Source organism: Phasianus colchicus, chromosome 15 (genome assembly GCF_987193195.1).
Source record: "Phasianus colchicus chromosome 15, bPhaCol1.hap1.1, whole genome shotgun sequence".
NCBI lineage: Eukaryota > Metazoa > Chordata > Aves > Galliformes > Phasianidae > Phasianus > Phasianus colchicus.
Genome location: NC_143450.1, coordinates 17,473,848 through 17,495,583, shown reverse-complemented (window position 1 = coordinate 17,495,583; position 21,736 = coordinate 17,473,848). Strand labels below are relative to the sequence as shown.

At 49.5% G+C, this 21,736-nt stretch overlaps 1 protein-coding gene across 3 annotated transcripts in view; it reads left to right on the top strand.

Annotated features, from left to right (window-relative positions):
• The window catches only part of SEPTIN8 (septin 8), a 32,005-nt gene extending 13,536 nt beyond the window's left edge, over window positions 1-18,469 (top strand). Inside the window, exons 2-10 of one of the 3 annotated variants that reach the window (XM_090151113.1) lie at window positions 254-368; window positions 3,107-3,302; window positions 3,961-4,147; window positions 9,003-9,164; window positions 10,731-10,827; window positions 11,193-11,361; window positions 11,599-11,731; window positions 12,315-12,505; window positions 18,329-18,469. In XM_090151113.1, coding sequence (XP_090007239.1) covers window positions 254-368; window positions 3,107-3,302; window positions 3,961-4,147; window positions 9,003-9,164; window positions 10,731-10,827; window positions 11,193-11,361; window positions 11,599-11,731; window positions 12,315-12,505; window positions 18,329-18,383 — 1,305 coding nt within the window. In that variant the 3' untranslated portion in view covers window positions 18,384-18,469. Of the gene's footprint in view, window positions 1-253; window positions 369-3,106; window positions 3,303-3,960; window positions 4,148-9,002; window positions 9,165-10,730; window positions 10,828-11,192; window positions 11,362-11,598; window positions 11,732-12,314; window positions 12,510-14,956; window positions 17,613-18,328 lie in introns of those variants that run through there. The other 2 variants (XM_031598470.2, XM_090151114.1) reach the window with 2 other exon arrangements.
• The last annotated feature ends 3,267 nt before the right edge of the window (window positions 18,470-21,736 follow it).

Sequence of the window (21,736 nt, the reverse complement as noted above, 5' to 3'; positions counted from 1 at the left end):
GAGTTTCCTTGCTTTGTAGCCCATAGCTTAGTTCTCTCTGAGGCAGTTCTCCATTAGGACCGATGTCTGTCTGTCTTTTTTCTGTTGTTGGCTGTCAGAGGGTTTGAGATGAGGCACACCAAACCCAAAGTGTTGTGGCAGTGCTGGGCTCTGAGCAGCAGCTCTGCAGTGCCCCAGGAGGCAGCTCTTGGTTGGCTTTCTGACCTACTGCTTCTCTGCAGCTCTGCTCATCTGTCTGTTTTCTCCCTCCCAGAACGAAGAGAAGAGGAACCTTTCCCTTGGGGGCCATGTTGGCTTTGACAGCCTCCCGGATCAGCTGGTCAGCAAGTCTGTCACGCAGGGCTTCAGCTTCAACATCCTCTGTGTGGGTGAGCACGGTCCTGCAAGCTGATGGGGGTGGAACGGGCGGTGGTGGGGTTGGGACTGTGTTTCCCTGTGTGTTCTGCTGTGTGTCCTGCTGGGAAACAGCCCCAGCTGTGACCTTGAGCACGTCAGAGATGCCTGGCTTTGAAAGAAGACCAGCCCATTTCCCACAAAAAGAGCAACCAAAAAATATCCATCCCTCCCCACAAGACAGCACCCATCTTCCTCACCCTCCTGCTTGGGGTTGAGTGAATCAAATCTCAGAAATGTGACCACCTCTGAGCTAGAAAAGGGATGGGGGGAACGGTTTTTGTCGATTGTAAAGTGTATATCTTGAGGACTGTGAGCAGGTGCAAGACTTAAAAACAACCTCATTGTGCTCTTGTTTTTTTAGTTTTGGTATTTTTGTGATTTATCAGGTCATGCTGGCTAAAGTGCTAGAAATGAACTGCTTGCAATGATGAGAGCCTCCCTAGGAGCCCAGGGAGAGGGAGTAGAAGTAGTGGCTGTGTGTGCTGAAGGTGCAGCCTGATAGACTGCCTGCAGAGCAAGTAGGGCTGTTCCCTTGGGAACTTGTCTGTGCTCTCCAGGCCAATAGAGCTGTGTTTTGTGAATGAGAAGTTTAAATAGGGCTCCTTGTGGGTCAGTCTGGAAAAGATCAGTCTCATACATTTACCTGGAGCAGCCCTTCAAAGCCCTCTGGTTCACAGACAGCCATGAGCCAAATACTCTGGGCTGGAGCTGGGTTTGTCATGCATTCCAGGTATCCTTCAATGGCTGCTGGAGATGGGGCTTACAGATGAGAAACTTCTGCTCATCTGGCCTCTACTTGTCCTTCAAGAACTTCTCCATTCCTGCTGAGTTTCTCAGTCATCCCCGTTTGCCTCCAAAAGCACTCCCCCTGTGCATCTCAGAGGTTCAACTCAGCAGAAATGTTTCTGCTGTTCAAAAGATGAAGACACCCTACTTTGGTCTTCCAGCACCATGCTCTGTTGAAGTGTATAGTGAAAATTCACCGTGGAACATGGCCTCTGATAACACTGTCGTGCTTTGGCTTTTGTGTTGCAGGTGCTCGTGCAGCATTTTTTGTATTGTTTTCACTGTGTTTTCTGCTAAACTCGGTTCTTTGTTCAACTCCTTGGCTGGGCTGGCATAAAGAATCACGGGGCAATAGAGCAGCCTTGAAAGAAGCTATAAGGAGAAACTCCAGTAATCTGATGTCATCTGAGGTGAAACCAGCTGAGCTGCAGGCACCATCTCTGGGCTGGGTTGCAAGAGCTCCTTGTGCAGCTGGAGCTCTTCCGAGCACAGCAGCACCTCCTGCTCCACCAGACAGCTGTAGTTATGTACAGGTTATCTGCATGCATGGACTCTCATACCTGTGTTGTTATTTCCTCCAGTTCAGCTGATGCTGTTTGTTGCACAGGTGTCACCAAGCAGAGATGTGCTGTCTGTGACACGTCTGTGCAGAATGGTGCTGTGCTGGACAGCCTGAATGTACCAAGCACATCTCACTGAGCGCTCGTGTGGAGCTTCCTTTGTGCTCAAAATGAAGAAGACTTCCACCTGCTGCTCCCTGATGTGTTTCTTTAGCTAGCTTCCCACCAAAAAAGGCTGTTTTTCTGCCTGGGGCTTGCAGGCTGTGTGATAAAATCAGTATGCACACGCGCCTCTGCCTTCTGGTTTGAATGCGCAGCAATGCTTTTCCCTGGGTGATCCAATCCACATTGTCTCTGAACTTTATCATCTGACGGGGCCCAGATTTCCCCTGGCACAATAGTGAGCAGGCAGTGGCACAGCCCCAGCACTGCCAGCTAAAGGCAGAGCTGTGCCTTCAGAGGGGAGAGCTGCAGAGCTGGTTTTGGTGCAGCTGCTGCTTGGATGGAGGGAGAAAAGGTTACAGCAGAATGGGCTTTAGTCCTTTGACACACTGACTGTACACGTGGGACCCCAGCAGTAGGGGTGTGGAAGAGGGACAGGCTGCTGTAAGGCATCCAGACCAAAGTTCAGCTGCACAGTGAAATCACAAAACTTCCATCTCAATTTTTTCTGCTGTGAAAGGAGATTTTCAGTCCGATAGCAAGTGGTCCTAGCAGATCAGAGCTGTTTGCCTGTTTCTCTGCGCTGAAGCAGGCACCCTGATTTGCTTTCATATATCTCTCTAAATGGGACAAGTCCTCAAGAGACTCCAGTGGTGAGACAGAGCAAGGAGAGAAAGCAGTTAAAAAGCCTGCTGGGGTTAGAAATCCCACAGAAAGGAGTGAGAGGAAACCTCTTTGTCAGACTTGCCCATCCCTTCTGCAGTACAGCAGCTCCCATTGCTGCACTGAGTGCCCTGGGCTGTTGCTGTGTTTGGGATTGGCAGCACCTGACCCAGATCATTCTTGCCAATAGGAACAGCTGAGTTTTACTCAGTTGAAAACTCAAACACATTGTACTAAAACTCTTCTTCTCAGCTTCTCTGGTACAGGTCCCAAGAAAAGTCAGCATTGATGGAGCGGGAAAAATGCATTCTATATTTGCTGAATTTGCTATATTCTATTTGCTGAATGTCCCCTGCTGGGAGGATGAGCTGCATGCGCACAGGAAGCCTTCAAGGATGCTGTTACCTTTGTGACAATTATATCTGGCCGCAAACGATTTGTAGCAACCTTTCACATTATAATTTAGTTCTGCTCTGTAATTAATACCCTTTGAAGTGATAAATTCATGCTGCGGTGAACTGATGACTTCTCGTTCCTAGGTGAGACCGGCATTGGGAAATCCACACTGATGAATACACTCTTCAATACCACGTTTGAGACCGAAGAAGCCAGCCACTACGAGAGCGCGGTTCGCTTGCGGCCACGGACCTATGACCTGCAGGAGAGCAATGTCCACCTGAAACTGACCATCGTGGACGCGGTTGGATTCGGGGATCAGATAAATAAAGACGAAAGGCAGGTCTCGTGCCATCCGCTCGGCGCTTACAGGCTCCTCTCTGACGTTTTGACACAAACTGCCCATAATCCTGCTTATACTACTGCAGGGGTGCTGCCCACGTTTCTGTGAATGCAGAAGCTCCCTGCAGTGCCTCTGGTTTTGGGGGCTGGATGCAGGGGGAGCTGGGCAAGGAGCCAAAGAGAGAATGGGGGAGGTCACACAAGGTCTTTCCCGAGGAATGCGAGCAATGAACAAGCTGTCCTCAGCACGGGGTTGGGAATTAGCTGCTCTGGCCATGATTGGTGTCTCTGGGCCTGTCTCATTTAATTACATCTTGTTCAAGCCCTAGGTAGAGGCTTTCTGCAACTCCAAGGTCTCTCCTTGTCATCTGGTGTTGCTGCAGCCAGATGGCTCAGCCCCGCAATCTCTGCGGTGTGATCTGTGGAGGTGGTTATCTTCCATGCTCCACTGTCATTAGGCTCTGCAGTGCAGCCTCAGGATGTTCCAGAAACCTTTGGATTAAAAGGTCTGTGTGTAAAGGCCACACTTTTCCCGTTGTAAGGATAAATTACTTCAGTCTTAATCAGTATCGTGGTATGTCTAGGAGAATACCTTAAGCCTTCAAGCTGTGCAATTTTGATCTCCAGTCTTGGGTTGCTAATGGTATGGTTTTAGTTACAGGCCGATAGTTGAGTACATTGATACGCAGTTTGAAAATTATTTGCAAGAAGAGCTGAAAATCCGCCGTTCTCTGTTCAACTATCATGACACGAGGATCCACGTCTGCCTGTACTTCATCACCCCCACTGGGCACTCCCTCAAGTCCTTGGACCTGGTGACAATGAAAAAGCTGGACAGCAAGGTAAAAGGTTGGAGACTGTGGTGTCCCCTTCTGGAAGGGGTGAAACTTGTGCTAATGTTGTCATGAGGAAGGCTCTGTGCCTTCTGTGTACCAGCGCTGGACACTTCTGCACATTAGCTGAGCACTGTTTAGGACTTGGGTAGAACTTGGTCTGCCTTGGTGGTTGATGAGGTCTTGTGCTGCTTTCCTGAAAAACAGCAGGTGACAAGACAGCAAGCAGTGTGGGGCATGGAGAGTTCATCACTATAATAGTCTGATCCAGATTTGTTCATTTTTATGACAGCCATCAACTGCAGCTCTGTCAGCTCTTCTTTAAGAGTGCAGGTGAGGATCATTTGAGATCCTGCAGTTCCTGTGGCAGAGCCCCCTCTGCTGCCCTGGCCAGCAGGGAGAGGGACTGAGTGCAACCGAGTAGTGAACTTCCCAAGAGAGGGGCTGGTGCACAGGAGGCGAGGGCTGAAGAGAAGCACTGTCTGTGCCCAATGGTGTGCATGAGCTTCACTGCTGGCAGAGCTGGGCAGTCTGCATAAGAGTTCACAGTGCCTTATGACAGTGTAAATATGGTAAGAAACTCTCAAGATCATAGGAAATCTAGAAGTGGGTCAAGAGGGGGTCCAGCTGGGGGCTGTTTGTGTGCACACAAGGCTATTGCTGCCTTAGGGGACAGTGAGTTAACCAGCCAACCAGTGATATTCTTGCAGCTCAAAGGAATTTTCTGGCACACTTTTGATTGTTCTAACTGGCTTCTAGGGAGCTGCAGGGACACTTCAAGGGTCACTAATGACAGCAGCATCTCTTCCTATTTTTGCAAGAATTTCCTGCCTTTAAGAGCAGTCATTAAGCAGCGAGGTGGCTCCTCTCTGATGGCAGATGCTAATCCACTTATGCAGAGGGCAGATGAGGCAACTGGGACCCTGCAGTAACCTGGGGTTGTCCTGAATTGTATGTAGGGAACATGCTCTTCTCTGGCTACATGCAGCGCTATTGGACTTTCCTGGTGGGCACAGCTCCCCTGGCAGTCCCTGCTGCTCGTCCTCACCACCCGGGGCAGCTGCCCTACTTTTCCTTGGCCCTGCTCCACAGTAGGCACTGACTTCCCATTGCAGGGGCCTGCTGGTAACCATGGGGGCTGCTGCACTGACTTCATCAAGAATCTGAAAACTTTCCCTTAATAAACTCTGTCTCTTGGTGTGGTGCCAGCATGACATGTTACCAGAAATATGTTTGGAAGAAAGCTGTTGCACAATTCCCCTTGGTGCTGGTGGTCCCACAAAGCCTTTTTCTGCCTTTGGTTCTGCATTCCCTCCTTTTCACATCTCCCTGTGGCTGCTTTTAATGTGGTCCTTGCATACTACCAAAATAAATCCTTTGTGCTTGTGCAAAGATGGGAACTTTGTGTGCACACAAGCTTTTTATATTCCTAAAGTTCCACTTAAATGGTCATCTCTGAAGTCATGTTATTCATTTGCTCTCATCTCCCTCTTACCATGGTAAGAATTTCTTGAATTTCATGGCGTGTTGGCCTTGCACAGGTGCATACAAGATAACAATAAGCAAATAGAGCCCACTGGTGTTTTGTGCATGTCAGGGCTGTGTGTTGCATTAATCCATCGGTGTCATCCTGGGGCTTTGAGATGTGTTCCAGACGTTCCCTAAAGCACTGACAGTGCTGTGCCCCTTGCCAGTGCACCTGAACTGTTTGTTCTTAGAGGCCAGCACATGTGCAGGGTGGAGCTGGGTGTAAGCAAACCCCAGACAGCTTTGTTTCTGCTCCAGAGCAGTAACAGCAGTGCTTACTCTGTTGGAGCAGAGAGGTGAGGCACGCTGACTCACATCCACAGTGGTGTGAGCAACCCGAACCTGCTTTCCTGGGGAGCTTTGCACGACTGTGGCCTTTGTTTTACAGTGGAAGAATGAGGCACATAGAGGCAAAAGGTACAGCAGAGGCACTGCTGTGCAGCATGGTCTGCTGGCTCACCTTTTGAGATTAACAAGGTTTAACGAGGACCCTGCACAGGACCCTGTTTCGGTTACACCTTTGCTCTAGCACACCAGTGGCATGGCAGCAGGTGTTGGGCAGGCTGCTGAATCTGTCATGATTTCAGCAATGCATCTTGCTTCGAGCTTACAAAATCCCTTCTGGGCAAAGCTGTTCTGTAAACAGAATCTTCCATTGTACTGTAATACAGTATTCGATTGGCTGAGCTCATGGCCAGCTGTTGTCTGGGGTATTTAATTACATCCAGAGAACTGGAAGTATCTTCAGCATGGTTTGAGGTAGATGGAGCGTAGCTGGCTGGTCGCTACATAGGAAGCAGGTACACCCTGGCAGGGATTGGCTTCCTTATGTATTTTCCAAATACAGCCTAACCCTGAAAAGTGATGGCATAACAGTGTGCTGCCCTGGGCACCCCTCAGCTGCATGTTTGGATGTCCCTGGATGGTTTCCATCTGTGTATGTTGTTATGAGCTGTGGCTAATTGCCCTTCGTGAGCTGACATGTCTTGGGTGGGTCACCAGCCAGCAATGATGCTCCAGGCCACTTTGTGCATCTACTGCTTGGTTTCCAGGGCAGGATTTGGCTGTTGATTTAGTTGAGACTTGCATTTGGGAACACTTTGGAGATGGGGGGGAAAAAACCCAGTTGTATTTTGTATTTCACAGAGTAAAAATGCATATAGTCATGCTATATTAGGGAAAAAATATTTTCTCTCATCGTTCTTATTTGGTTACATTCTTGAAAGTTTTATTTTTGGAGATGAAGAATGGCTCTGTGGTCAGAGAGACATGAGAAGGAGGTGATGTGTGCCTGTGAGGTCACTGTCTCATCTGAAACGCGCTTCCTCTGCTCAAAGATTCCATCTGCAGCAAAGACTGTGAGCACCTGCACTGGTTTTCATGCAGCCACTGCATGCCTGTCTGATTCAGCTGGCTGACATTCCAATAATTAACTTATTGATTTTGATATCAGATTTTTAAATGGAGGATAGCATCCTTCCACCAGGAGATATGAGGATGTTGCTCTGGGGGTTTTGCCTGCAACCCAAGGTGATCCAGCTTGTGACCTCCCTAGATGTGCATGAAATCAAAACCCAGTAATTTTATGCTTACATATAAAATTAATGAACTCATGAGGGAAGAAGACAAACGCTCCAATGCCCTGGAAGTCTCAACAGCCCTGGGGAAGTGGAGTTGAGCTGGAAGGAGGTGGTGTAGTCAGTGTGGGTGTAGTCCTGGTAGGTTCCTGCTGGTCCTCTTCTTACTGAAGGGCAGCTGCACATATTTGTGTCAGGAAGAGATGGAATGATCCAGGACAAATGTAGCTGAAAAAATCAGAGCCTACTGAGGTTCTTTTGCTGTTAATTAATTGTTGGCATTTGCGTTGGTGTTGGCTATTGATTACTGAAAATGCAGCAGCTTGCAGAGCCATTTTGGGTTTTGAACCCAGTGATGGAATTCCCTTTTTGGAGCTGGGTTAGAAGGGACTTGATCCATCCTTGGGTTACAGCTTTTCTGAGTTGTGCCTGCTGCTGGGAAGGACGCAGTGAGCTGCACGCAGGGCTGAGCTGGTGCCTTGTGGGAGGAGAGGGGACAATGAGTTAGGGCAGCTGAGAACAGACTAAAATCACCTGTGGTGCTCATTTGTCAGCATGCCAGGCTGGAAACACTGCAGAGCACAAAGCCCTGCATGTGGCAGTGTCTTTCTGCTCCTGCATGGGAGCTGATGAGCCCTGAGCTGAGCCTGCTGTGTGGGATGTGGTAGCAGGTCAGTGAGGCACCAGCTGTGGGCATGGCCCCTTCACCTTTGTAATGGGGACATCTTCCTGCTGAGGAGTGCAGTGAGGCCAGCAGACCTCATTCTCTGTGCTTTTCAGGTCATTGGTAAATGAGGCCAGAGCAGTAGCTGGGGAGAAGTAAGGATTTCATCTTCTTGTGCCCTGTTGCCAGGCAGGTATCTGAACTGTTAACACAGCTGCGGACTCCAGGGCATCCTGAAACTGTGCCCAAGGGAGAATGTGGGTCTCCTCCTGCCCAGCTGCAGGCGTGATGTGGGCAGGAAATAGTTTGGGGGCAGCCAACAAGTTAAGGAGATTTTCTTTTGGAACAAGTAAAAACGTTTAGTGAGAGCTAAACCAGAGCGGGGAGGAAAGATGTTAGGAAGAGCACTGAGCTGCAGAGAGAACTGAAGCTGGAAAGCAAAGCCATTTATTTTAGTGGGCACTCACTGGAGAACAGATGGCTGCTGTGGATTTCTGCAGGACACAGAGCGTTGGCTGTGGGGAAACGTTAAATGGCAAATCTCTCTTCTCATTTCATTTCTCTGCATTCCTGAGTTGTGCTGCTCTGAGTCTGGCTGCCATTCAGGCAGGCTCGTGGTGCTGTTCGGGCAGGGTTTGCAGTGCTGTGCGTGGCTCTTGTGGGCTCAGCAGTGCTCATAGAGGCCCTGTGAGCGCTCCTGCCGCTGCTGGAAAGCATCTGCAGACTTCTTGCTCGTTCTGCTTAAGCACAGGAAGGTTTCACACCGTCTTGTTGCAACATTTCATCTTTGCACTTGTCTTCCAAAGCAGCTGTTCAGCACAGCCAGCACTGACGGGGTGACAGCTGCAGATATGGCAGTGATAATGGCTCTGTCTCTGCTGAAGCGTGTAACAAAACGCACAGACAGGAGCAGAGGCTTTGATCTGCTCGTTGGGTGCATTTATTGCCGTTTGTCTGCAAGGCGTGTAGGCAAATGAGTTGTGGAAAACTCTTCCCTCTGGTGTTCAGTGCTGCTGCATCTCGCAGGCACAACCTCAGCTCCCCCCACTGCCCAGCTCTGCTGCTCACCTCTGCTTTGTCCTTCCTTCTGCTTCAGGTGAACATTATCCCGATCATTGCCAAAGCAGACACCATCTCCAAGAGCGAGTTGCACAAGTTTAAGATAAAGATTATGAGCGAGCTGGTCAGCAACGGTGTGCAGATCTATCAGTTCCCCACAGATGACGAAGCAGTGGCTGAGATCAACTCAGTGATGAATGTGAGTAACGCTGCCGATTGCAGGGCTTCCAGAAGTTGTGACAAATTGAACTGCTGTGCAAAAACTCGTCTGAAAGGCAAGTTTCCTTGGGATTGTCCAGATGCTAAATCTATTTCAAAGTCGAGCTGTGGATCTGACAGATGCCTGAGGCTGTCGCATACAGAATTAATTAAAATGTGGCTCTTATTTAATCTCTGTGGGCTCTCTGGAGACGCTCATCTCAGCTCTAGAATTGGATTTATTGGATTTCTGAAAAATACTTCCTTCAAAATTCATTTTATCTGTTTTTAGGCTGCTTATCATTTGAGGAGGGAGGAACTTCGAATAAGGAGTTGACAGTTAAGATCTACGTTATCCTTCCACTTAAGGGCACTAAGCAGAGAGAACCCAATTTGAAGAAGAAAAACTGTTAGACTCCATTTTGTCTTATTTTAAACTCAAAGATCAAACTCAGATGTGGTGAAAGAATATGGAAAAACAATTTCAAGTTTTGGAGTTTGGCTTTACTCCCGGTTCAGAGTTTACCTTTTGTGGAATAGAGACAGCTGACGTGTTTTCATGTTTGTTTGTTTGTTTCCTAAATAAAACATGTGGGAGGGATGAATGTGCTGCAGCCCTGAGCCCCGTGGGTGTACCACAGAGCAGTGTGCCTGGCTCCCTGCAGGGCTGTGCTTGTTGCCTTGAGGACAGTGCCCCATCCCTTGCAACCTTTGGTGCTTTGCAGCCTCAGAGAGCACGTGTTGCATCCTGCACGTGGCACAGCAGTTGTGTGTGGGCACTGGAAGGGACACGGCCTGTGTGTGGATGTCTTTGCTTGTGCTTTCTGCGAGGCAGGGAGCTCCCTGCTCTTGGCAAACAGAGAGATGGCAGCTGGGGGAGCAACCTGACAAATGGAGAGAGGCAGATCAGCAGTGATCGTGGAGTTCCCATAATATTTCCTCATTAAGTTCAGTCCAGCCAGCATTGCTAGTAAGCTGCTCTGCTGTGCTATGGCAGAGGGGAAACTGCTCTGAGCGTTGGAGGGTGGAGGGCTTCGGAGGAAAGGTTTTTGGATAGACCCTGGGTTGGGATGAAGGCAACCTGGAGGTCAGGCTGACCTCTGCAAGGTTGGCCCACGGACCGGGCCCTGGAATCACTGAGGCTGGAAAAGACTTCTCAGATCCCCAACCCCTGCCAGTCCCACTGTGCCCACTGACCACATCCCCCAGTGTCACATCCCCACAGTTCTAAACACCCCCAGGTCGGTGATTCCCCGCTCTCTGTGCAGCTGTGCCAGTGCTGACCGCTCTTTGGAGAAGAAATTATTCTCAGTATCCAACCTGAGCTTTCCCATGTGCAGCTTGGGGCCATCCCCTCTTATCCTATTGCTGTTATCCAGGAACAGAGGCCAACCTCCTATTGCTACCATCTCCTTTCAGGGGTTGTAGGGAGTGATGAGGTCTCCCCTGAGCTGCCCCTTCTCCAGACTGAACCATTCCAATTCCCTCAGCTGCTCCCTATAGGATGCGTGCTCCAAACTCCTCACAGCTCCATTGCCCTGAGTCTCTGCTGTCACTTCTGTTTCAGGCTCATCTGCCCTTTGCTGTGGTTGGCAGCACAGAGGAGGTGAAGGTGGGGAACAAGCTGGTGAGAGCTCGGCAGTACCCGTGGGGAGTGGTGCAAGGTAAGCTGCCACCTGCATGGGCAGATGCATGCCCCCTGCAGCTCTGCCCTTCCCAGTGTGTGCAGGAAGGCGTGCTGTGCTGCATGGTGTGGATGTGTCCCATGCAGCCTTGTGTGGGTTGGCCAATCTTGCCTTTGAATTCCCATTACTACCAGCATCTGCAATAAGTTGTCTGAGCAATGCTTGGACTCACACCTGCTCTGGCATGGTCAAAATGAATCACTGCATCCAAAGAGCTTGGTTATCCCATGGGGGATGGCAGCTAGACATCCATGGGATGGGAATCTCTGGAGTTGGGCTGAACGTGCATTACTACTCCTCCCTCTCGCGTGCATTTTGCTGACTTCTCACTCGTTTTCAATCAGTTGAGAATGAAAGTCACTGTGACTTTGTGAAACTGCGAGAAATGCTGATCCGAGTCAACATGGAGGATCTTCGGGAGCAGACCCACACCCGCCACTACGAGCTGTACCGGAGGTGCAAACTGGAGGAGATGGGCTTCAAGGACACGGACCCAGACAGCCAGCCCTTCAGGTGAGGGCCTTCACATCTACCATCGCGGTAGGGCACCAGCACCCCAAAGAAAAGCAGAGGTTTGTGGATGATATCTGTCATTGGGCTGGAAGATATGAGCCTTGCATTTGAACTTGTTTTTGATACTGTTCCCTTCCCTGCTTCTTTGTCCTTAATGAAGCAGGCAGGCATGCCTTTTCCCCATCCCTAACTCACTGTTGTTCAGAAAGTCTAGACTCCATTTGCTTTCTCACCCAGCCTGCAAGAAACATACGAGACCAAAAGAAAAGAATTCTTGGGTGAGCTCCAGAAGAAAGAGGAAGAAATGAGACAAATGTTTGTTAACAAAGTCAAGGAGACGGAGGCAGAGCTGAAGGAGAAGGAAAGAGAGGTGAGTGTGCCAGAAACCCCTGAGAGGAGCTGAAAATACAGTCAGCCATAGGATCTGCTCTCGGCAGCACACAAATCCTGGAATGCATGAGCAGATGCTTAGTAGACCTTGCCAGCCAAAGCAGCACACACACACACACGCACACACACACCTTCCCCTGCTCCAGGGAGGGGGCACGGTAGTGTTTTCAGAGCAGCATCACTGGTTTAGGTGTTTCAAAAACAGAAGTCTTGACCTCCCTGTGCCGTGTGTAGGAGGCAAGGCTGCTGCTTGGTGAGCAGAGGGCAGTGCAGAATGGTTTGGTGAGCATTGGGTTGGAGGTGCACAGTCCCAGGGATCAGTGGTGGGAGGCCATGGGCAGCTGCTGTGCTACAAGGGGAAACAGATGGGCCATCTTCCAAGAGTGAAGAATCATATCATATCATAGAATGGCCTGGTTGAAAAGGGCCTCAAAGATCAGGAATGTGGGATCCCACTGTGCCCTCGGTCCCTGAACTGAGATACGTGGTGGGTTCAGAGGATGGGGGGCTATGGGGCTGGTGGTTGTGCCTGGTGCAGTGCTCACAGTGCCTGTCTCCTGCAGCTGCATGAGAAGTTTGAGCACCTGAAAAGGATACACCAGGAAGAGAAAAGGAAGGTGGAGGAGAAGAGGAGAGAGCTGGAGGAAGAGATGAATGCCTTCAACAGGCGGAAAGTAGCGGTGGAAACCTTGCAGTCCCAATCCTTGCAGGCTACCTCACAGCAGCCGCTGAAGAAGGACAAAGACAGGAAAAAGTAAGTGACCAAACTCGAGTGTCCCCTTTGCCTCTGGGAGGGGGCAAGTTCTCAGACTGCAGTGTTTCACGAGATAAGGAAAAAAGGGTTTTGGAACCCAAATTTTACCCTTCGGGCTTTGTGTGAAGTGCAGGAGAGAAGGGACCACCTGTGCCAGGGGAAGCCCTGCTGGCTGCAGGTGGGCTCCTCGGTTCTGGGCTGTTCTCTAAAGGCCTGGAGCCCTACAGGGCACACAGCCATGGGAGCACTTAGCTGCTGGATGCAGGAAGGGAGCTGAAAATTGCCGTACTGCTCCCCAGCAGAGAGAAGCAGGGACAGCCTTGGCACGGCTGTGATGTCCTGCAGGCTCAGTGCCCCATCCTGCTCTGCTCTGTGGGTTTAGGTCCTCTTTTTGTGAAGCGCTGTTTATTTTTAGAGGTAGAGCTGTGAAAAGCAAAACAAAGCAGAATGAAGAAGCACAGAGAATTCATTAGGGCTCCATGTGAAGCAGGGCTCCAAGACAGAGTTCTGCTTGTGCTGAATCGCTGAGAAAGCTCTTTTCCCCTGAAGGCAGAATTCTTATCTAGCTGCAGGTTAATTGACATTGGTGAAGCCAGAAGCAGTGCAGAGAAGGGGCATGCAATATAATGCTCTCTCAGCTGCCCAGTTATAACAATGGAGCAAGAAGGGGGCAAACAGGTTTATTTAAAGAAGATATATCTTTTAAAAATAAAAATGGGGGTGGTACTGGTCCAGCCCCCAGCCACGTTGGTTCCCAAGGAGCACTGTGCAGGAACAAGACGAGGTAAGCTGGCATGCAGGGCACTCAGTTTGTCCCTCCAGCATTTACTGTTAATTTGCTGTCGGAGCTGCATGTGGTCCCAGCAGGGCAGAGCAGTCACAGCCTGGTGAGAGGAAAGAGAAGGCTGGGAGGTGATGCCCTGGTTAGCTCCTGGCAGCAGTGCGGTGCTGGGGCTGTGAGCCATTTGTTTCTTCCTAGGAAGGTAACAGCATGTGTTATTTAACTTATTTGCTTGGAATGTAAGTATGTTGGTGTTAAAACGGGTCTCCAGACCTGTCAGCGTGCTCCATGTGCATCCAACCTCACACGCAGCACCCAAAACAGTTTGCAAAACGTTCTGCTGGGAGTAGGGTCATATTGAGTGACTTCCAATAGGACTGAGGGGCTGAGAACAGGAGCCAGGTCTGACCTATGGCCATGAGCACTCCAAGCACGTGCTGCTCTTTGTGCTGCTTGGTGGAAATGCAGCGGCTTCCTGCCTGCAACAGAAATAGGCTTCCTGCTGTTCACAGCACACTGCAGGCACTGCTCTGCTCCCTGCCTGCCCCTGTGATGGGGCTGGGGACAGTGGGGCTGCCAGCTGCAAGGGCACCTCGTGCTCTGTGCCTGTCCCCGGGGTCTCTGCAGGTCTGGGGCTCAGCTGTGAGACTGCACTGTTAGTGGGGATAGAGCTAAGAAGTCCAGGGGAGGAAGAGGTTTGGGATAGGAGATAAATTGTTGATGAGTCTGCAGCCTGGTTCCAAATGTGGGGATCTGTGCTGCAACGCAGATGTATGTTATCCAGGGTAACAACATTCATAGAATGGTTGGGTTGGAAGGGACTGTGAAGATCATAGACCTACAGAATCCCAGAATGCTTGGGTTGGAAGGGACCCCAAAGCCCCACTCTGGCTGCCCCCCAGCTCAGGCTGCCCTGGGCACCCACACTGGGCACTGGCCTTGCTGCCCTAATTGTTAACTAATAATTGAGGACCAGGCTCCTCCCCAGTGCCTTGCCTTGCTGCTGCCCCCCTTCCCAGACCCCCCTCCATCTGGCAGAGATGGCCTCATGCCGGGAAGCAGCAGCTCAGGGAGTGCAGCCCCAGCCCAGGAGTTGGGTTGATGTGAACCACAGGAGCTCACACACTGTGATGGGGTCCATGCACTCCTTGGTGAGCAGCACTCATTGCTTGCTGGTTTCCTTACCGGCGTGTTGCTCATCTGTGAGCAGAGGCACATCCCAGTGCTACAGGTGGTGCTGCTGGGACTGGGATTGTGGGCTCCAGGGTAGGAAGAGGCATTTTCAGGGCTTTTTTTTTTTTTTTTTTCCCCTTTTATGGTTTGATTGATTTATTTTTTTAGGAAAGGTGGTTGAGCCTCTTGCCCCCTCTGGTGCTTTAACACAGGGCTTGAGTAGCATTAATAAGTGAGAAATGGAGATAGCAGAACTGCAGGTGGGGAGAGGAAACAAACGTGTTTGTGCTGAGATCCCTCTGTGCACACAGCTGAACAGATGGTGCTTTGTGGTGTGTTGTTCGTGGCAGCCTTGGTGTGATGCCAGAGCACTGCTTGGCCTTCCCTCTCTTTTTTTCTTTTCCTTTGTTAATCATTTCGCTACATTTTGCTTTTGCTTAATTTTCCTAATTTTAATTCATGCGTATTTTTTTGTTTTTATGTTTTGTTTCTTTCAGTTAATCACACACAGACTTTCAGGCCAAGAGTGGACTTGGTGCTTTCATGTGTTTAAGTTGCTTGAGTTTCCCACCCTGTGACCCTTCTCATAACATTGTGTGCGTGGACCAAAGCGAAAGAGACCACGAGCATCTCCAGTGGTTGCTGTGTCACGACTTGCTGTGATCTGTGCTGTGTTTGAGGACGTAACCTTACTGTGTAAATGCTTCTAAACAACATCAACTCATCCCCAAAGTGAGACGTCCTGTCCTAAGCCCAGCAGCTCTGTGTCAGGTGTCCGCAGCAGTTGGCCTGAGCTCCCCTTCCCCAGCAGCTGAATGCTTACTCCCTAGATTTCGTTTGATTGTCACTGGTTATGGGGACTGTTCAAGCCATTGCTCCACTGTTTCTCTCCCTCTGAAGGTGCTCAGATGTGAGGAGTGGGGTGAAGGATGCCGAAACGTTTATTTTTCTAACAAAATCCTGGATTTGAATAAGTTTAGAACAGGGGCAAAGCCCAGAGCTCAGAACCTCTGCCCTGGGAATCTTGGTCCGAGTCACCCCTGTTCTCCTAATTATATATTTTAATCCTGAATTTCTCTATAAACATATTCTTCATCATTTATAATATATATACATATATACATATATATATATATATATAGAAAGAGAGAGTGGTTAATAAAACTCATGGGACAACGTTTTGAATTTTCTTTACCGCTGAAGTTAGAATTTCTATATAGAAGGGTTTGCCATCCGTGTGTGTTGTGTCCTGTGGAGCTACAGGAGCTGTGTCACTTCTCACTTAGCAGCACAATTCACTGCCCTGGAAAAACTCTTGAAGCAGTCATCTTTCCTTTGTGGCTGTTATCAAGGAAATAGCCATAAGCACACACGTGCTGAGGAGGTCCCTGACCGTGAGCTGTGCTGCATTTATGCCACTCTGCTCCATCTCATTGCTTTGTGATAGGCAGAACACAGCTGCACAGAGGCACACAGCAGTGTTCTCATGGAAAAAGGGTCGGACCCAATTCCATCAGACAGCAGATGGGACAGCTATTAAATGTCAGCCCTGCACAGTGTCCTTGGAGTTCCAGCAAACACTGGCTGTGGCTGAGTATTCGGTGGGAGTGTGTGCATTTCTATTTAGGCATTAATGTTCAAGGATTTCTCTCATTTTTCCTTAAAGCCCCATCCTTATGCTGAGCTTTGGCTCGGAGGTGCAGGTCTGTCTGAAGGGCACGATGCTGGATGAGGCACATCCCATTGAAGCAGCTCTTTCATTTGTCCTAAATACGTGCTCAGGTGTGAAACTGTTTTCGTACGGACGTTGTCCCTCTCTGTGGGTGCACTGCCAGTCCTGTTTGTGTGACTTGGTGTGAAAGAACCTCTCACAGTGCCCTCTGGAATGGACCACGTGCAGAGATGCACGCAGGCTGCATCAGCTGATGGCTGAGCATGGGGCTGCTGGGCTGTGCTGCTGAGATGTGTTTTGTAGAGTAGCCATCGTTCTAAGAGAGCTGATGTGGTTTTAATTAAGGGAACATACAAAGAACACAGCTGATGGTTACATACAGGAGAACAGCTCCAGCTCACCATTGACTCAATTTGCTCATGCAGCAAATCAGGGGCACAATTTTGATTATTGCTGATGAGAGAAGCTCTGGTGTGCTAATTGCCTGTGTGAGCAGGGCTGTGCTGGCGCTGTTCTGCTTCTCAGACCGATGCTCCCGAGGGCTGGAACAGAGCTCTGACCACACTGCAAACCTTCCTATGGCTTTTCCACTCAATATTTTTTTCCTGATCTTGTGCTGCAGCCAATAAGATCTATGCAAATAATTTCTTTCTGCCCTGGCTCAGCAGAAATCTATCTTTTTCCCCAGGATAAGAGATAGTTAGGGAAACGACGATAGCAATAGAAGCGTAGGAGCCTGCTGACCCATGGCATTGCGGAGAAATCCCAGCTTTCCCTGGAGAAGACATTCAGAATGTACATAATGATATATGGATGATGATTCTGTATTCACTGACATTACTGTGACAGACGTCCCTTTCCTCGCAGCTGCCTGTTGACCTCAGGTCCATCTGCTCTTTGGGGCAGTCGCCATCAGAGTCTCGCAGCAGAGCTCATTTTTTGCTCTCTTGCACTCGAGGTAGTGGTTTTCGCTTTTTGGCTGAGACAGGATTTAAACACGTGGCATATAGAGCAGTTCTGCATCTTATTTTTGTTTAACGAGTTGTGAATGCGTTGCGATGCTGATCTCAGTGCAGCCCAAAGCTTCCCCTCCTGCAAGCAGAGCACGTGGCAGCACCGCCCTCCAGGACTGGAACCATTCAGTCACGCTTCTTTCAGCCATCTCATACGTTTGTCTGCACCACGTTGGCATTAATGGGGAAAAAACTGTTATTGTTTAAACGTTGACCACCATCCGCATTGTGTGCTTCCTAAGCTAAGAGGTGCCTGTAGGGCTGTGAGCTCTGCAGGCTCCATGTTTGCCTGCTGGGAGCAGGGAGGAGACTCGGTGCACTCCGAGCACTGCAGCCATTTGCTTTGCCATTCCAAATGTGTTGGGTGATTTTTGCCTTTCTTTTTTTTTTTTTTTGACTTTCAGTTCTTTCCGCTCACTTTGTAATTTTTTTTTTCTTTTCTTTTATTAAATCTCACATGTATTTTGAGTTTTTTGTGGTGTCGTTTATTGAGCAGTGCGGGTGGATCTCTGTGAAATGGCAATGTGTAAGCATGGAAGGTGTTCCCAGATCTCAGGTCTTCTGGACATTGGGAACACTCAGAAATATGCTGAGCCAACTTCTGCATCATCCACGATCCAAGGGGAAGTCCTGAGGCGTCGATCCAAATGCAGTCCCTCCTTGAGCCAAAGCTGTCTTAAGTTCTCTCTGTGGGATTTGTGTACCTACCAGTGGTTTCGGGGATGTAATGATGCCGAGGAGTTGATCAAAAGACAGCACACAGGTGGTGTCTGGATGGTATCTCCCCTTAACAGAATAGGAGCGGGATGGGCCTTTTCTAGAGGAACACATCATCATCCTCTTCTATGGCCAGGAAAAGTGCGCAGCTTCAGCCTGGGGTTCTCTTTTGGGGGATGGTGGCTGATGGAGCTCTACTCACAGCCCCATTTGGTGTCAGCTCTGTGGGACGTTGCTGCCTGAGGAGCTCGGGTCAGCCTCTCTTGGTTTTATTTGCTGCTGGGCTGAGGCCAGTGCTGCACTGAAGGCCAACCTCAACCGTACAGCTTGGCTGATGCAGTGCTGCTCAGGTGGTGCTGCTGATGGAGGTTTGTCCAACAGCGTGCATCAGATTTGTACTTCAACCTGTCTGTACTTAATGCGATGATCTGACGCTTAAATATGATTCTCTTTTGTTCTTTCTGTAGCTTTTTTAGTCTTCCCAGCGCATACTCCATAACAACAGGAAGATATGTTAATTAGAAGATTTATTAAGGCCAAAACATCTCATGCAGAAGAAATTAATTGGTGCTTTCACCTTTAAGCTTGCAATATATTGCACAGAAGAGATTGTGTAGCAAGGACTAAGATACACTGATTGATTGGGAAAAGTTTGCTTGATCAGGTCTCTTGATAAAGTTGAAATCCAAGGTATTTGCCAAAAGATAACCTGCTAATTATGGCTGATGCATGGCTTACACTGAAACCAAACTCTAATCTCTGGGTGAGGGCCCAGCTGTAGCATTTAACACTGTGACAGAACTTCCCAGGGGAGAGGAACAAAGTTGGGTTGGTGGAGAAGTGCTCAGCGTGCTGCTTGAGCTGCTGCTGCTGCAGTGGGATTTGGTTTGTTCCTCTCCTTGTCTGGCTTGGGATGTCACTCCAGAGCCTCTGACTGACCTTAACACTATTGCTGGAGTCTAACATTTCTTAGCAATAAGCAGTAACTTTTCGGTAGCTTTGTTCTGCAGACTTACAGGCGTTATAACCCAAATCCCTGACCCCCAGTTTCAGTGTTAGCGGGGCTTTGCCCCTCATGTCTCAGTGTCAGCCCTTCCCAGCACCCCGTACTGCAGGCACCTGCCCAGCTCTGCTCCTGCCCTCGGGCTGGGGGTGCTGGGTGAGCACAGAGCCATCTTACAGGGCAGCTCAATGTGACCTCCTAACGAAGGGGAAGCAGTTCAAAGCTGGAGCCCGGGCTGGCTGCAACTTCTGTGTTTATGATGCACTGAGTTCCTTTTTTACACAAACACTTGTTGAAACAAATAAAAAAGCACAGCGCTCCTGCCCCGGTCTGGCGTCACGCAGGACCAAGGTGGCCCCAGTTCATCTTCATTTTAAACAAACCTGTAAATGAATCTCAGGACTGACCTGCTTGTACTGAGGTTGGGTTTAATAAAAACAGAACTGACTTGTTTAACAAACATCTGTTAAACACGTTTTGTACACTGCTTACATTCACTGGAGGAGCACAGTGCTACGTCCACGTGTTCAGCTCTCACCGCTGCCCCTTCTCCAGCCACCTCGTGCCTGGCTGGGCTGTAGGACTGGCCATGACCTGGTCCTCTGTAGGCCAGAAGACTCCCAGCCATCACCACCACCGCACACTGGGCAATGCCACCCAAGGGCTGGTGGCTCTGCCTCTGGTGTGACGGGAGCCCAGCAGGACTTCCCCTGAGCTGGCTTCATCACCACCTGCGTTTGCTGGGACAGGCTCTGGTGTACAGGTGCTGGCTGTCGTGGGCAGGACTGAGCTCCTGCCCTCAGCACACCCAGTGCGTGGCAGTTCACCTCCAGATGCCCTTGCAGAGGCTGCAGATCCAGAGCTAGGAGTGCTTTCCTGCTGGCTGCATCCAGCATCGGGTCCGTGCCCTGCGCTGGGCAGGAGGAAAGCTGGAGCAGTCTGTGGCCACCGGGCTGAGCTGTGCAGTGGAATGCTCTGATCTGATGGCAGTGACCGTGGCTTGGTCACAAATGGGATTAATGTTGCATAAGGAGGGGGAGTTGCAGAGACCTGCCAGGACTTAAAGCATCGCTTGATTTAAGTGTACTTTTCTGCATTCTTAAGGAATCAAACCGTAAGTACTGTTTAAACTGAATTTAAAATGGTAGAGCTAATCAGCAGAAAACACACCCTACACACAGATGCTGCAGAGGCAATCTGTCCACTGTTTTCCTTTATCTTGATCCATTCTGCCACCATAAGAGTTGTTTTCATTTGAGCAACTGTAATAAATGAACACTTAGACTGTTACCCACCCACCGTAAGTAGTGATAACAAGTCAGGTTTTCATCTGAGGCACCTGGTGCTGCTGCTCTGAAGTAAGGCAGCTTTATTCCTCAGTGCAGCTGTTCTGGCACGGCTCGCTCCAGCTGTGACGTGGCTTCTTCCATGGTGTTTTATGAAGGAGAGATGTGGCAGCGGCTGGGGATGACTCTGAATTGCTTCAATTGTTTCTGATTTAATGTTTGGTTCATACTTATGTTTTGGTTCTGATTCTGAATCTGAGCAGCCACGGGCAGCACTGGTATCCATTAGGAAACTTCTTGTAGGAACAAACAGTTCCTTGGGTTCTTGCTGCAGGTGCTTTCAGGTGCAGTTGCAGCTTTGCAAGGTATCGTTAACGTCGTCAGGCATTTGGAAATCTGGCCTGAATTAAGGCAACAACAACAGATATCTGTTCCTGAATTGTTCCTCACCTGGGATGCTAACCTGCTCTTAGCAGTGCACTGTCCAAGCTCCTGTTTGTTGAAACAGGTTAGGAAGGCCACAAGCTCTTACTGTCTGGATGCATGCTGTGTTGGTCTTCTTACCAGTAACTTGTGCAGAGAGACCGTGGGGAGGTGCTCACAGCCTTGGACTTGGCTCTCCCATAAAGAAGGGTACGTACTATCTTTCTGTAGCAAGAATGATCCTGTTGCAACGGCAGCTTGTTCCTGAGGTTTGTGGTTTCTTCAAGGCAGGAAGTTCAGTTCTGAGCAACGTCAGCAACACAAAGGTAAGGGAGTTACCAAGCAATGCTTTCAACCTGTTGAGGCCAAACCATGAGCGTAAGTCCCCTTGTTGTAACTCAGCGCTGGCAGAGGAGTGCAGAAAGGATCTGAGCAGGCAGACTCCAGCTTTACTGTTCCCATTCCAGTGTGGCATCCTGCATCCCTGCTGGGAACATGGGACTCTGCTGGGCTGCTCAGCTCTGCCTTCATCTTTCCGATTTAGCCCCATTACCATTTCCTTTTGAATGCTGTTCATCACTGATTGCAGAGGTTTTGAAAAACAAGTTTGTTGGTGTTTTGTAATGTCATTCACCTTACAGGTGAGAATCTACAGATAGAGGCTCAACGCTGGGGAGGCGAAACATTATGTAGGAGCTGCTGTGGTTGGCACAGCATGGAAATCACTGCGTGCAGAATTCTGCTAACATTTCCACTGGTTAATGCAGCTGGTGAAGATTCATGAGATAGGGCAGAAAAAGAAATAGGAGGAAAAACAGAACGAGGCACGCAGCCCCACTTCTTGTGGAGACCTTTGTGGGCATCAGCTTTAGCTGGGCTCATGATGGAGCACACGGAGAACATGAGATTGAAACTGTATTTTATTGGAAATAACTACAAAAGACAACTTGCCTCCTTCCAAAGTCAGGCATTTCAGTCACAGCTTGTGATACAAAAGGAAGGTGGCACAGTGCCGGGGGGAAGAGCCCTGCCACAAACAGAAAACCTTCCCTGTGGTCCATAGGTAGGTTTAATAAATAACGTATCGTAAGAGTGCCTCTGCTCCTGGGACACCTTAGTATACTTGTCTGGGCTACAGGGGTGAGCTGAGCCTGCCTGCGAGC